General features: G+C 46.7%; 2 protein-coding genes and 1 long non-coding RNA gene across 7 annotated transcripts in view; 1 reads left to right on the top strand and 2 right to left on the bottom strand.

Moving 5' to 3' along the window:
* LOC132905402 (putative inorganic phosphate cotransporter) overlaps positions 1 to 3,700 on the bottom strand; it is a 5,562-nt gene extending 1,862 nt beyond the window's left edge. Inside the window, exons 1-4 of the mRNA XM_060956696.1 lie at positions 3,311 to 3,700; positions 1,069 to 1,334; positions 739 to 984; positions 534 to 618 (exon numbers count right to left, since the gene is read on the bottom strand). Of these exons, the coding sequence (XP_060812679.1) occupies positions 534 to 618; positions 739 to 984; positions 1,069 to 1,334; positions 3,311 to 3,335 (622 nt within the window). The 5' untranslated portion in view covers positions 3,336 to 3,700. The remainder of the gene's footprint in view (positions 1 to 533; positions 619 to 738; positions 985 to 1,068; positions 1,335 to 3,310) is intronic.
* LOC132905443 (uncharacterized) lies at positions 2,927 to 7,767 on the top strand. The gene is made up of 3 exons (XR_009657795.1): positions 2,927 to 3,085; positions 6,857 to 7,127; positions 7,631 to 7,767. It is a non-coding gene; the product is annotated as an uncharacterized LOC132905443 (long non-coding RNA).
* LOC132905390 (uncharacterized) lies at positions 4,150 to 12,676 on the bottom strand. Of its 5 annotated transcripts, XM_060956670.1 has the most exons (12): positions 12,139 to 12,630; positions 9,973 to 10,098; positions 9,472 to 9,715; positions 8,640 to 8,838; positions 8,131 to 8,303; positions 7,988 to 8,063; positions 7,544 to 7,725; positions 6,818 to 7,061; positions 5,644 to 6,083; positions 5,207 to 5,382; positions 4,919 to 5,109; positions 4,150 to 4,607 (listed from the first exon to the last, which is right to left on the bottom strand). In XM_060956670.1, the coding sequence occupies exons 1-12, from the start codon at positions 12,148 to 12,150 to the stop codon at positions 4,316 to 4,318; spliced, it is 2,355 nt and encodes a 784-aa protein (XP_060812653.1). In that variant the 5' UTR covers positions 12,151 to 12,630; the 3' UTR covers positions 4,150 to 4,315. The 5 variants fall into 5 exon arrangements, with proteins under 5 accessions (XP_060812653.1, XP_060812650.1, XP_060812648.1 ...); XM_060956667.1 differs by lacking the exon at positions 12,139 to 12,630 and adding an exon at positions 12,660 to 12,676 and having other exon boundaries at positions 9,472 to 10,098; XM_060956665.1 differs by lacking the exon at positions 9,973 to 10,098.

Below are 12,676 nucleotides of genomic sequence, written 5' to 3'. Positions count from 1 at the left end.
TTTCTTTATCTTTGTATCCGGCGCGGATGGACTACCTACGGTAGCGAGCAAAAAGGAAGTTTAAAGTTTGCCAATTTGTATATGCGTATATGCATATATTAGTAACTTTTCTATTGGATATTTTTCATCATGTTGCTAACAGCCACCTATTCCGGACTATATACAGTGGCTGCACTATGTGCATATATTTGCACACCGTTGTATTTATTACAGCATTCATGTACCAAGTAATTTATTCCAAGTGATTTCGCAGTGTTTAATTAGTTCCAGTGAAGATTTTGTGTCATTTAGTAATACTTACGTATGCCTACAAGCAGGCACTACTTGATAATGTGAAAATGAAATGTACCTACTCGACAAAAAGACGCTTCAGTAGAAAATAAGGGAACGTACAAATATTTTTTGCAGCCACTGTATTATATTTATTCACTCTTCTTGTCACATACAATTTGTGTTGCAGAATTATTTTCCGTACCCCTCTTTATATTTAAACTTTTTTGCTACACCCCTGTACTCACAAGTCATTTACTTACCCATCATATTCGAGACGAATTTGCTACGTTCCGTCGGTGGTATCCACCTTGCGGTCATCGGCTGCATGGCAGGCCAAGTAGCTCCCTGCATATGTATGTGGGAAATCGATTACACGGCGTAGGCCAACAAAGAAAAACGCTGTTACAAGATGGAATGGAGAAATCGAGATCGGTAAGACCAACCAATTAAAATTGAAAAACTCACCAACATGAATCCGAGCACCGCTCTTAAGACGACGACAGCGATGTAGCCATAAGTCGCCGACAGAGGTGTTAATAACGTAACGGCGCTAGATACCATCATACTGTATCCAAACACTCTTTTAGGTCCTACCACTTCAGCGAGACGGCCACCTGGCAACTCTGTGCATATGTAGCCCCAGAAAAAGCTACCCAGCACGAGATTCACTTGGTACTCGTTCCACGGATATCTGGCCCGATTCGTTTCCTCCTGGGAAGCAGAGCGGAAATCTTGATCGTATCGAACGGATGAAAGAAGAACGATAAAGCCTTCGAAGGATAAACTGTAACATACGTGTGCAGGCGCATAGGGGAACGAAGCTGTAGCGGGATTAGGGGCGATCGTCGCTGTTCCATTATCGAGCGAGGTAACGTTTACCGCGTTTCCACGATCGAAGTACTCGGTCGTGGCAGATTTACTCGAATCGTTCAACCGCCAAGTATCGTTGCTCGGGATCACCATCGATACTATGGCGATCGTCATGTTGACGCGTAGCATATAGTTTAGCATGAAACCAAGGATCACCATGATGTTTAACACTTGTCTACATGTCAGCGAATCTGAAAGCACGAGCAGCAAGGGTCTCATCGGGAGTGCATTCGTCGAGCTGCGGACAGGAACGTATGATAGGTGGACAACGAGGTCGTTAAACAAAATAGGACCAACGATTGATCTAGCCGCACGCGTTTGACACGCGCGTATCCACTTGCATCAATTTTTTGAAATTAATTGGCACCGTCGGTAGCGATTCGACCCTGTACTACATAGAGCAGGCCGATTTCAATTTGTTGCGTCGCTAAATAACTCGATCGGACAGATCGAGGTTAAACGAAAACTGCGCGGTATCCGTAAATTTTCGATAAGTACTCCAGATTCCATTGATTCAGCCGCGAATGTTAGGAATTAATCGTTCTTATTAACACGTTGACTGACACGATGGCCACTGGTGAGCTACGTTTTACCGAACTTTTTGCAAAATCATTAAAATAAGACGAATTTCATGGACTAGAAAAAATGATTAGTTACACACGCAAGGAGGCTTCAACCATGATTTCGTTGAATTTCGAAGCTTTATTCCAGCCATAGGACTATCGTGGTTCAAAAGTTATGACAAGAAGACAATGATACTTGCTAGAATGCTTTTACTTCGATACAAGTGGTCAACGATGAAATTGCATATGCGTTTGATTGCGAACTTAATTGTGGCAAGGTATTGTTAGATAAGGTTGGGTTAGGTTACATTCCATGGGTGGCTAGCTACGTTAGATCCCTCAGAAGATCTAACCTAACGAACCGAGTGCATGTTACTCAGGCCCTTCCCCTCTACAATATATCTCAAGGACAGGGCCATTGGAGTTGAGGCCCCCTTTTATTCGTTATTAAAGAAAAATATTCAACGATACGAATGATGTAGATAACATGGTCGGAAAAAAGGGCGCAAACGCAATGTACTATTTTGCAAGAATTAAATGTTACGATTAGATTGTGGATACCTATGAAGAGAACTAAAGAAATTGAAACCTATTCGGTAATTTGTTTCGTTCACTGAAAGCTACGACGAGTAATCCATTTTGGATGTTTTATTTTCGAATGTTATACGCATTCTCCGAATACTCGCACATTTAAATTTATCGTAAATGCAGAAGAATTTGCAGTCTAGTTATGATATAATGTATCTCGATCTATCGCGGCTTTCAGGGCAAAATATACACACAGTGACTACAAAAAGTATTGGCACATATCTTTATCTTTTAATGAAGCGCATTTTTTTTTTGTAGCAGATTCTACATTTCATTTGCGTGATATCAAAGTTTTGTAGTTATACGAAGTATACCACTAAATGATACGAGATTGAATATACTCGAATAGTAATTAATCAGTATGTAAATGTTATAATACAATGGCTGAATGAATGAATACAATGACCTGCCAATACTTTTCGTAGCCGCTGTTTTTGCATGGCAATCAACTTGTTAACCACGCGCGGTATCGTTTCGGTACTCGAATTTGGAAGTTTTTTGGCGCGTTTGAGGATTGACGGCGACCTTCACCCAGAACTTCACAGTTGCTTCCGGCTGCTATTTATATTCGCGTTGGCTGGCACAGTGCGCGGGCGGCTTGTGTCGCGATCTTCGTTGCGGTAAGCAGCGCATGTCGGCGTTGAGCGTATAATGCTTGCTCGACCTTTGATTCGTTTCAATTCGATTCGAAAGTTCCAAGTTCGATTCGGATGAACGCGCGTGTCATCGTGTGTAGCGGATAAGTCGCGACTTTAGCGAACTGTATTCTTTGAACGAGCGTTAATCCGAAGGTTGGTTTCCGCGATACACTGTCGACCCATAATTATTAGAACATCAGCCGATCTACAGTTCGAGCCAAATACTTCTCGTTCTTCTTATTTTCTACACGTTTTACAATGATATAGATTCGCGGTTTCGTTCTCGTTGTTTGTAACTTTAGAAACTCTCACGAATAGATGTCCTGATACTTACGATCAACGATGTATACGCGGACTGTAAATGCAAGGATCGCTTACCTAGGATCTTGTGGTTCAAAGCCATCCTGGATGCGTTAGAAGTCGATCGTAGCTAGCGAAGGAGAATTTATCGCTAGTTGCGCTCCTCGATCGTCGATTCCGATTAGGAAAGACGTAAAACAGGGTTAAGAAAGGAAGAACGAGTGGAAAGGATTAGGCAAAAACGTCCGGTAATTCTTGCAACGCAGGAAAAAGAACTACGCGGTTTTTTCGAAACGCTGATAGAATTTGGGAACGGCCGGGAAAAAAGGGCGAGACGCGCGTGAAATAGTGGCGGAGGGAGACGAAGCTACGAGAAAGGAAGACCCGAAACTAGCGACGCGGGAGAAATGTTCGGCCCGAGAACAAAGTATAGACGAACTTCGGCGTGTTGCTGGCAACGGAATCGCGTTGATGGAATAGCGCGGTGGTCCTACAGCGTGCCAATGATGACGTTACGACAGCGTACAAATTGCTTCAACGGACTGGGTATATAGCGATATGTCTGTAAACGTCCATCATTACTCGTATTAGTATTCCTATTTCTATTTCTATTCGTGACTGTGCAAGTAGTAGTACCTCTACTGTTGCACGATTTGCCTCTTGCGCTGACTGGACGGTGGTGGTCGTTATCATCATGCGAGTACGCACCAACACACGTATCTGTGACAATGCAATATCCATACCTCTCACCTCTATTCGCAGTCACGTGTACCTATTGGATTCAATATCTCGAATTATGAAACAAATTCGGATTGATCTCTTTTTCTCCGTTCTCGTTTTCTTTTTACGAATCTTTTTTGGGAAGATCGAAGGAAATTTTTCGAAGGGACAAACGCAAAATCAGTTGTTCGAACGTGTTTTTTAAGGAATTTCTCGATATAAACTTTACTCGATTCTATGTACATACAAACAAACAGCGTGTTCCGTGAAGCGCGTTCGATGGCCGTGCGATGAACACTACCCGTTTTTATCACACGCGACCACCAGGCGCGTCGAATCGACCAGTGAAATAAATTTGGACGATTAATCCAAAATATTGAGTTTGCTGGAGGTCTTCCTAAGCTGTGCTCGCCACGGAATAATTTGAGCGTCGTCGTCTGTTTCGTTTGACTGCGTCCCGTGCGATCCTTGATGCGAGGAGTTCGCGTCGGCAGGCTTCTTCTCCTCGGCGTCCGGTTTCTCTTCGTGTCGGTGGGAAGTGCGCGATGAGATAGACGAAGGCGAAACATCTCTTCTCGATGTCGGCGTCGGCGTTGGCGTCGGCGTCGCCACCGCGTCTACTTTGGCTGTTGGCGTCGCGCACACTTGGTTCAGTCTGTTAAAAAGGGGAAACGCGTATTATCAACGTGTATCAAACTATTACTATCGTTATCGGTAGACCGTGGATATTTATTCGTGGAAATTCATATTTTTATAAAGACGCGTAAAGGCACACGAAGGAACAGAACCTAAGCAGAAATTTGTCTCGTTTACTAAATACGTATGGTAATGTAGGTGCGTTTATATGTTTCTGCTTTATATGACGCGCATTCTGTGCATTTTTGCACTTTTAATTTCCTATAAACGCATAAAAACCCACAGTCCGGTTATCGAGTTGCGGTAATCGCGGAGAAAGAAACGGCGAACCTTTTTTCTTCGTTGTCCTTTTTGGCGAGGAGCTGCCTCTTCCAAGCAGGAATCGCTTTCTGTCGTCTCTCTTCGTTTTCCCTGGCGAGCTGCTCCTCCAATTCTTTCTTCGCTCGCTCGGCAGCCTTTCGCGCCAGCATCTGTCGTTTCCATATCGGTATCACGTTCCCCGAACTGTCTTTCTCTGGGATCTTCGACGAAACAGAAAATTAAACACGATAAATAGAATAGGATCGCGACTAAATGAAGGGAACGAAGGAGAAACGATAATCGACTCAGATAGCTCACCTGATCCACGAAATTCGAAACGTTGAACGCCTTGTTGATCTCCGACATGAGATTCTGCTCCTGTGTCTTTTCCACCTGCGCCATCTCCACCTTCATCTTCTTGATTCCAGGGATGTCCTTGGTTCTCTTCAGTTCCGCGATCAAATCGGTCTTTTGTACGAAGAACGGCTCTGAAACTGAGAAAGAAGATAGATGGAAGCTTCGAGACCAGAGATAATGCGATCGATAATGTGATTTTTACGAATTTATGGGAAATTTGAAAATGCAAAAGTGCACGGAATGCTTCGATGCGATACGTGAAAATACATAAAACGATATAGCGCTCGTTAAGACAATTAATCACCGAAACGATCGGTTACCTGGGTCCCAGTTTTTTAATCGTACGTGTAAAAATACGAATTTGCATAAATATACACAGTCTAGCTATGGTAACCTACCGTTCGTCATAGATACGCTGCGCGGCGGAGGCGCGGAGAACGTTTTCGTCGCGTTCATTTTCGCGGAAGTTCTTCGCAGTTGGATACTGGTCAGATCTTGAATGCTGATGGTGGCGAGTGGCTGCAGGGTTTTCTGTGATTCGAGATCGGTCATGGCGACCGTGCTGGACTCCTCGTTGATACGTCGAGATCTTTGAAGCGGTGACAACGGTGGCGGCGGAGGTCCTGCAGTCGATTCCTTTCCCTCTTCGACCACCACCACCACCCTATCCTCTTCCTCTTCCTCCTCCTCCAGCTCCCGAGTTGCTTTGCGCGTGGCACCCCTCTCCGCTAAAGCCTCCCTCAGTTCTTCTTGCTCCTGTTCCTCGGTCCCTTCCGGTCTGACGAAGCCCTCTCTTCGGTCACCGCTTCTACTTTGTATGTCCAAATTGTCGACCGATCTGCGAACGCGTTTTCTCAGATATGTTATGCGTTAACTGACTACGTAATACATTATTTATGATATACGGTCGTTACGAGTAACTGCAACCAAAATCGGACGCTGTAATAAATTTGAAATCTTAAAACTGTAATGACTAAGCATTACGAATAATGACCTATTAGTTACTTGGACCGTAACGTATATACTTCCGTATACTTCTACGTATATACGATCCCCAAAATCAGAGTGTATCAAGTCTACGTTTGAAAGAAAAAAAGAAAAAAAAATTAACGTTTTAAAAATTCGTCACTCTTCCCGATGATAAAAATTTGTTCGTTCCAAGTGGTTGCATTTTTTGAACGTAACAGCGACGATATAATATAAATCTGAAAATGATATTTAGTGTATATCTGGTTACAAGGTTGTCGCAACATCGATTCGCTTCGCTTTAAAGTTCGTTGACTCGATACACTTTGGGCTTCCGAAATCGAGATATCGTTGCTGAAACGAGAAGATGGCTAGGCGAAGAAACGCGAGTCCGATTGGTTGTTTCTGATAGATATGGCGCTAGATAGTCGTAAAGATAAACACGTACATACAAATAAGACGATATAGCAACGCATGACATCTCTCTAGCCAACTTTTCATTTCTCTGTACCTCGATAGGCGAACGCGATGAGACGAGCGATCCCGACGAGCATCGTATAAAAGCGATATCGGTATCGGTATCGTTCGTCAACCTATCCTACCGACCTTGCTTTCAACAGGCTGCTCTTTGACGAAATCTTGCAGATGCTCTTGAGATACTCGGACGGCTTGAGCAGAGTGTTGGAGTCCGCGTTGGCGAACTTGGGCGGTATGAACGGTAGCACCATATGTTTATTGACCAGATGGGACGTTTGGTTCGTCTTAATTTCCTCGGTGTCCGCCGGTGGACTGGCAGGAGGCACTTCCGGCTGCTGATGCTCGCCGCAGGATACGTCGGACTTGTTGATCGCTGTTCCGAAACAGAAACGAGGTGGGGGAAACGAATCGTAGTACGCGTCGGACAAGTGAAATCTAGGTAAGTGTATTATATGCCCGATGAGCGCTATGGTCTAGTAAGTGGCCGTCTTCGCGATTCACCGAGGCTTTAATTATTATCATCATTATCGTTAAACCGCGTTCAGCGACGTAAAAATACCCGGTTTAAATCGGTCGATCGTTCGGCTCGATTAATCTCGCCCACCCTCTTCTTCTATTTCTACTCCGTCTCATTTCCCCCCTCCCTTCCTGCCACGATCTTTTTCTCTCTTCGACTCATCCGCTTTTCTCTTTGCCCATTTTTCTATTTACACTTTTCACTCTCGCGCTTCCCTTAGCTTAGCTACCCTTTTTCTGTCCTTTTTTTTCCAAATGACAGAGGATCGAGCGAGACGAATCGAGGATCGAAGAAACGAAGTTATCGACAGCTCGAGAGAGTTATATCTTCTAGCTTACCTGCAGATGCAAGGTTTGCTCCGTTCTCGGTTCTTCCATTCCGGTTCGTTTCACCGGAGACGTCTCTTTTCTCGTCCCTGGTTATAGGTTCCGCGTTTTGCTTGGCGTTCACCACGAGCACCACGACGTCTTCCTTCTCCGGTAGTGGGGGCGGTGGTGGTGGAGGCGGTGGCTTGGCGAAGCTGAGAAAGACGCGCGATGCAGGGAAAGAAGAAGAAGAAGAAGAAGAAGAAGAAGAAAAAGAAGAAGAAGAAGAAGAAGAAAACGAAGAAGAAGTACATCGTGAGCTAGTTTTTGCCTACGATATATCGCGCGAGTCGTCGAACCAACGAGTCGTCCGACGCGTTTCGTCGCGATAAAATCGCTTAGAATCGAATGCAATCAGTACGCTTCTCTTCGATTTTCTGTCTCGCGGCGCACGGCCTTATCGCTCGGCCTACTTACCTGACTCCGCCGTTCGCCGGTTTGATCTCCTTTTCGCTTTCTACTTGCGACGACGTACTGGTCGTGTTCTTTTTCTCTGAAAATCGTATGGACGATCGATCAGCGATTGTCATTTGGAAAACGCACTCGTCGATTCAACGTACCGTGCGACGACGACTCCACGGTAAACTTCTTTCCGGCTCGTTCGTTGCTGCTGTTCCGCGACAGCGACGGCGTCGACGCGCTCGACGAGAAGCAAGGAATCTCGCTGCTGACGTTCGACGACTCGCTCGCGCTACTCGATCTACTGTATCTGCGATCGGTTTTTCGAGATCGGCTGAAATCGATTCGTCACGTTTATATCGCCAACCAGTTCGTTCGTGTGCCACTCTCGTACCATTTCAAGCTCGTCGATCGACGACACTCGTTCTCGCGTTGGTTATACACACCGGTTCTGTTAAACCGGCTACGTTCCAGCGGAAATATCGAGGTCGTCCTTCCGCGAGAAACGGCTGACCGAGCATTAGCGGAAACGAACGCGTTTCGAAAGCGAACAAGATCCACGCGACATTGTGAAATTCATGCTGGCTTTAGCGGTATGTATTACTACGTATCGTCGATCGACCGGCACGACTACGAGCGAGCTGATGAGCGCGCGATCGATGCCGCGTACCTGCGATCGGATACGTTGTCGATCTGCACCTTCCTCTGCGGGCTGGCGACGATGCCAGCGGTCTCAGGATCCTGGCGTAAACAGATTTGCTCGTACGCGTGTTCGGACGGCTCGCGCGTCATTTCGGCTTTGGTCGTGTAGCCGTTTTCGCCGGACGATCGGTCGAGAACGCCATTGTTGAAGTGTACGTCCACTTTCACTGAAAATTCAGAAGACGAATGGAAGACCGTTTGGTCGATCGGTCGAGACGGCTCCGCGGCGTAACGACTATCTCTAAAATTCTCTAAAGTCCACGCTAAAGCAACAACGAGGAATTTTTTATCGACGTTGCACGTACGAAAAAATGTCGTTTCTGTCGCCAGAAACAAATCGTCGCTCTAGTTTCGAACTGTCCTAACTGCATTTTCCAGAAAAATGTAATCAACCAATTCATGTACGTCCGATTGGTACAGAGAATACAACTTGTTGATAATATGACGAAGATTCTATCGTACGTAGAAATCAACAAATATTTCCTGCGTCCTGACTCCACACGACGATATCGAACTTCATGGACTTCGAACTTAGCTCTAGAAGTATGTACGGCGACGAAATATCGCAATCGAGATCGCTAAAGATAAGAAAAAACAAAATTCAACGAAACAAAGTCCAGCGTGGACGAAATCTTTCTACGTGTCGCTGGTCGTTGGAAATGTTTTGCGACAAAACGTGCGGCAACGAGAGGCGAAAGACAGAGCTTCGATGTTTCTCGTCGCTACCGGAAGCGAACGACGCGCGTACCGAGTCGAAGTCTCGGCAGCAGCGCGAGATATCTGGGACTCGCGCCACTTACCAGTCAAAGTCTCGTCCTTCTTCTCAAAGTGTCGATGCTTGTCCGTGTCCGCGAACAATCGCGTAATCCTCGTGTAGACGAGATCGTGCGGGCTGTGCAGATAAAAGGACTCTGTATCCTTCGGCTTTACAGGCTCGCCGATGTACGCGCTCATCGGATTTATGTAGATTCCATCGCGTGGTCGCGAGCCAGGTGGATGTAGGAAAAACGGCTCTTGAAACATACCGCAGCCGCGCAACGAACACTGAAAACACCACCACCGTCGTTCCCATTATCGGACGCTGCCGTCTCGCATACCTCTCGTACTCTCTTCCGGAAGAGTGGTTCGCGCTGTTTCAAGCCGAGCCGTGCCGAGCCGAGCCGAATCGAGTCACGGCTGTACCCCGTATCGTTCTTCCGAATCCGATCGATCACGCGTCAATCGCGCGCGACCGATCCGATTTATCGCGACTTACCGCTATCCCTTACAAAAGAGATTTTACTCTAACATGCGCTACTAGCCTTGTCAGCAGAACTCGTCGTGCAGCTGCAAGTCGTGGCGTCGCTCATGTTCTCCGAATATTCTGAACCGGAACGATCCCTGGCCATTCTGCCGGTGACATCGGTACGGTGGGCCTCGCTCCTCTCCTACGGAACGTCCCGTTTCTTCTTTAAATTCCTTTCGTTTATTCTTGGCACGACGATAGTCGATCGACAGGCAGATAGGACGCGAGGAGCCAACACAGTTTCGCGGATCGAACGATCGGGCTAACAGGTTTCCTACGCGCTAACTTTCTACGCGGAAGAAAGGATTTAAACGACGCGATTGCCGCCACTGGTCGTTCAGATAAACGAGTCGATAAAACGGCGAATGTAATCGCGATTGCGCGAGGGTTACGAGCATGCACGAGTTGCGGACGTTCGCGCGCGTTACATACCATTTCGTAAGCGCACTCGCCGCGCCGCGATTCGCCCATATACCGTCCCGAAGCTTCGCTGCAGAATCATCAAACTTTTTGCAAATTGCGCCAATCGTTTTGGCTCTTTGTACGCCGAGTATTTTACGTTATGGTTACGGCGGATGCGTATTGAACTGGAGTTCTGGCGAATGAAACATCGAAAGATCGAAATGCGTACGCTCGTCAGAATCCGTATATGTATTTCACTATGTACCGTGTTGGTCTGGACGTTAATTCGTCCGAGTACGCATCCACTGTAACCACAGACTTAATACACGTTGAACGACGTTGGGTTGACAATTGCGGTTGTCATCGGTGAATCGGGTTAGCAAATTTTTTAAATGCTTAGAATAAGATAAATTTTAGAGAAGAGCTCGAAAATGTTCAACGGCTCGAACGATTTAGATGAATCGTCAGAACAAATCTTGCCTAAATACGATGTAATATTTTGCGAAAATTAAACTTTAGCATGTTGAGCAGCAGTTGGACAAAATAATGGAAACGTATCTTATATGTTGTAACACGCATTACACATTAATATGACGTACAAAAGGTGTTTCCATTATTTTAACCAACCCCCGTATATTTGCCAAGGTGAAACATAAAATTCGCGCGGCGATCAACGCGTGAAACGTACATGCGGGCATTTTTACCGATTTCGCCAAGTACGCTAGTCGCCGCTAAAAGTCACGTAAAATGTTAAAAGTTATCGGAATGTTTCCACTGCCCGCAGCTAAACATCGCAAAAGTACACACGGAATATTCCATCGTTCGTGTATGAAGCGTAAAATCGCATTCGATAGCGACCGAGCGATTCGAAAGAAAGACACGAGGGAAAACAAGTGCTTGGTCGTGGCCGTTCTCTTTCGTTCGGTGATCGCGTACGCGGAGAAAACGCGTTTCGATCCTCGAACCGATACGCCCGAGTTACCCTTTTCCAAGCAGCGTCCGTGCCTTTCGCGCTGTTACAGACGTTGCATCGAGGGTACAGAATCGCTCGGACGAACACGATACCGTAGCGATCGTCTTTCCTTTCTTTCGTCCGAGTTTTCCGATAGCGTTCGTTTCGTAGCGCTTGCTACGGAACCGCGACATGCTAGCTGCATAACCGGGTGAAGGACGACGAACGATGGACAATGGACGATGGACAATGGACGATGGACGATGGACGACACGGCGAATGAGCGAGGGACTCGCGTGACACATGGCCAGAGGAATCGTGCAACGATTCGCGAGACGAACGTTTCATTCTCGTTCGTTGTCGTATCGTTCTCGACTCGTTCGAAATGGACGATGATGGTCCACGATGGAACAACCGTTTCACCGTTATCGTTCTTCCAAACGATCGACCCATATGGAAAGCGGAGACGATCGTGAATCGCGTCGTTTCTCGTTTTGCGACCGAGTAAACGAAACGCGGATACGGTACCATGTTCTTCTCCTACTGCGTGGAATCGAGCCTCACCGAGGCGAACGTAATTGTGGAATCTATTATAGTTGTATCGTTTTAAGTAACCTTTTTAGCGCGTTTCCCTTTCACGTCGAAGATTTGCGTGACTAGTACTAGCCAGGATCGAAGCACGTCGTCATCGTCGTTGTCGTCGTAGTCGTCGTTGTCGTCGTCGTTGTCGTCATTGATATCGATCGGTGGAGGGTGATAATCGTAAGGATCGTTCACGAGCTCTGTCATCGGGCTCGGTCGGTCTCGAACTTGTTCTGATTCACTTACGTGTACACCCATGCAAAATCGGGTCGGCGATCGTTGCTCGTTCCGCGGCAAGAGATCTCGTCGCGGTTCCGCAGGATCGGAAGCGAGCCAATTTATCCGCTGATTCGATCGTCGATTCGTATCATTCGCGGCACCGCGAATGTTTGGCGGCGCGAAGCCGTACGCGTCGAGCCGAGAGGTCGCGCCGAGAGGACGAGAGAATTCGTCGAGAGAATTCCTGACTCGGCGCGGTCGATGTTCTCGCGCGTACTCGTGTCGACGAACGATAATGGAACGCGGCGATTTCGAACGCGCACTACGCGCTCTTGTTCGAGTTGGCGATGAGCGCGAACTAGAACGAAACTGGTAAACCACCGGCTGATTTAACGAACCTGTTACCGACTTGTTTATATACGCATATTTCGGCTAGTTTAGTTGAACTTTTTCGTGGCCGAAAACGAGAACTCGAGAGACCGGTCGAACGACAAACTCGATCCGTGCGCGGTAAGCGGCAGGCCGAGACTCTCTCGACTCGAGCCCACCTGTTCCGAGCGAGAGC

Source organism: Bombus pascuorum, chromosome 3 (genome assembly GCF_905332965.1).
Source record: "Bombus pascuorum chromosome 3, iyBomPasc1.1, whole genome shotgun sequence".
NCBI classification, from domain to species: domain Eukaryota; kingdom Metazoa; phylum Arthropoda; class Insecta; order Hymenoptera; family Apidae; genus Bombus; species Bombus pascuorum.
The sequence above is the reverse complement of the archived record's forward strand: the minus strand, read 5'-3'. Positions and strand labels throughout refer to the sequence as shown.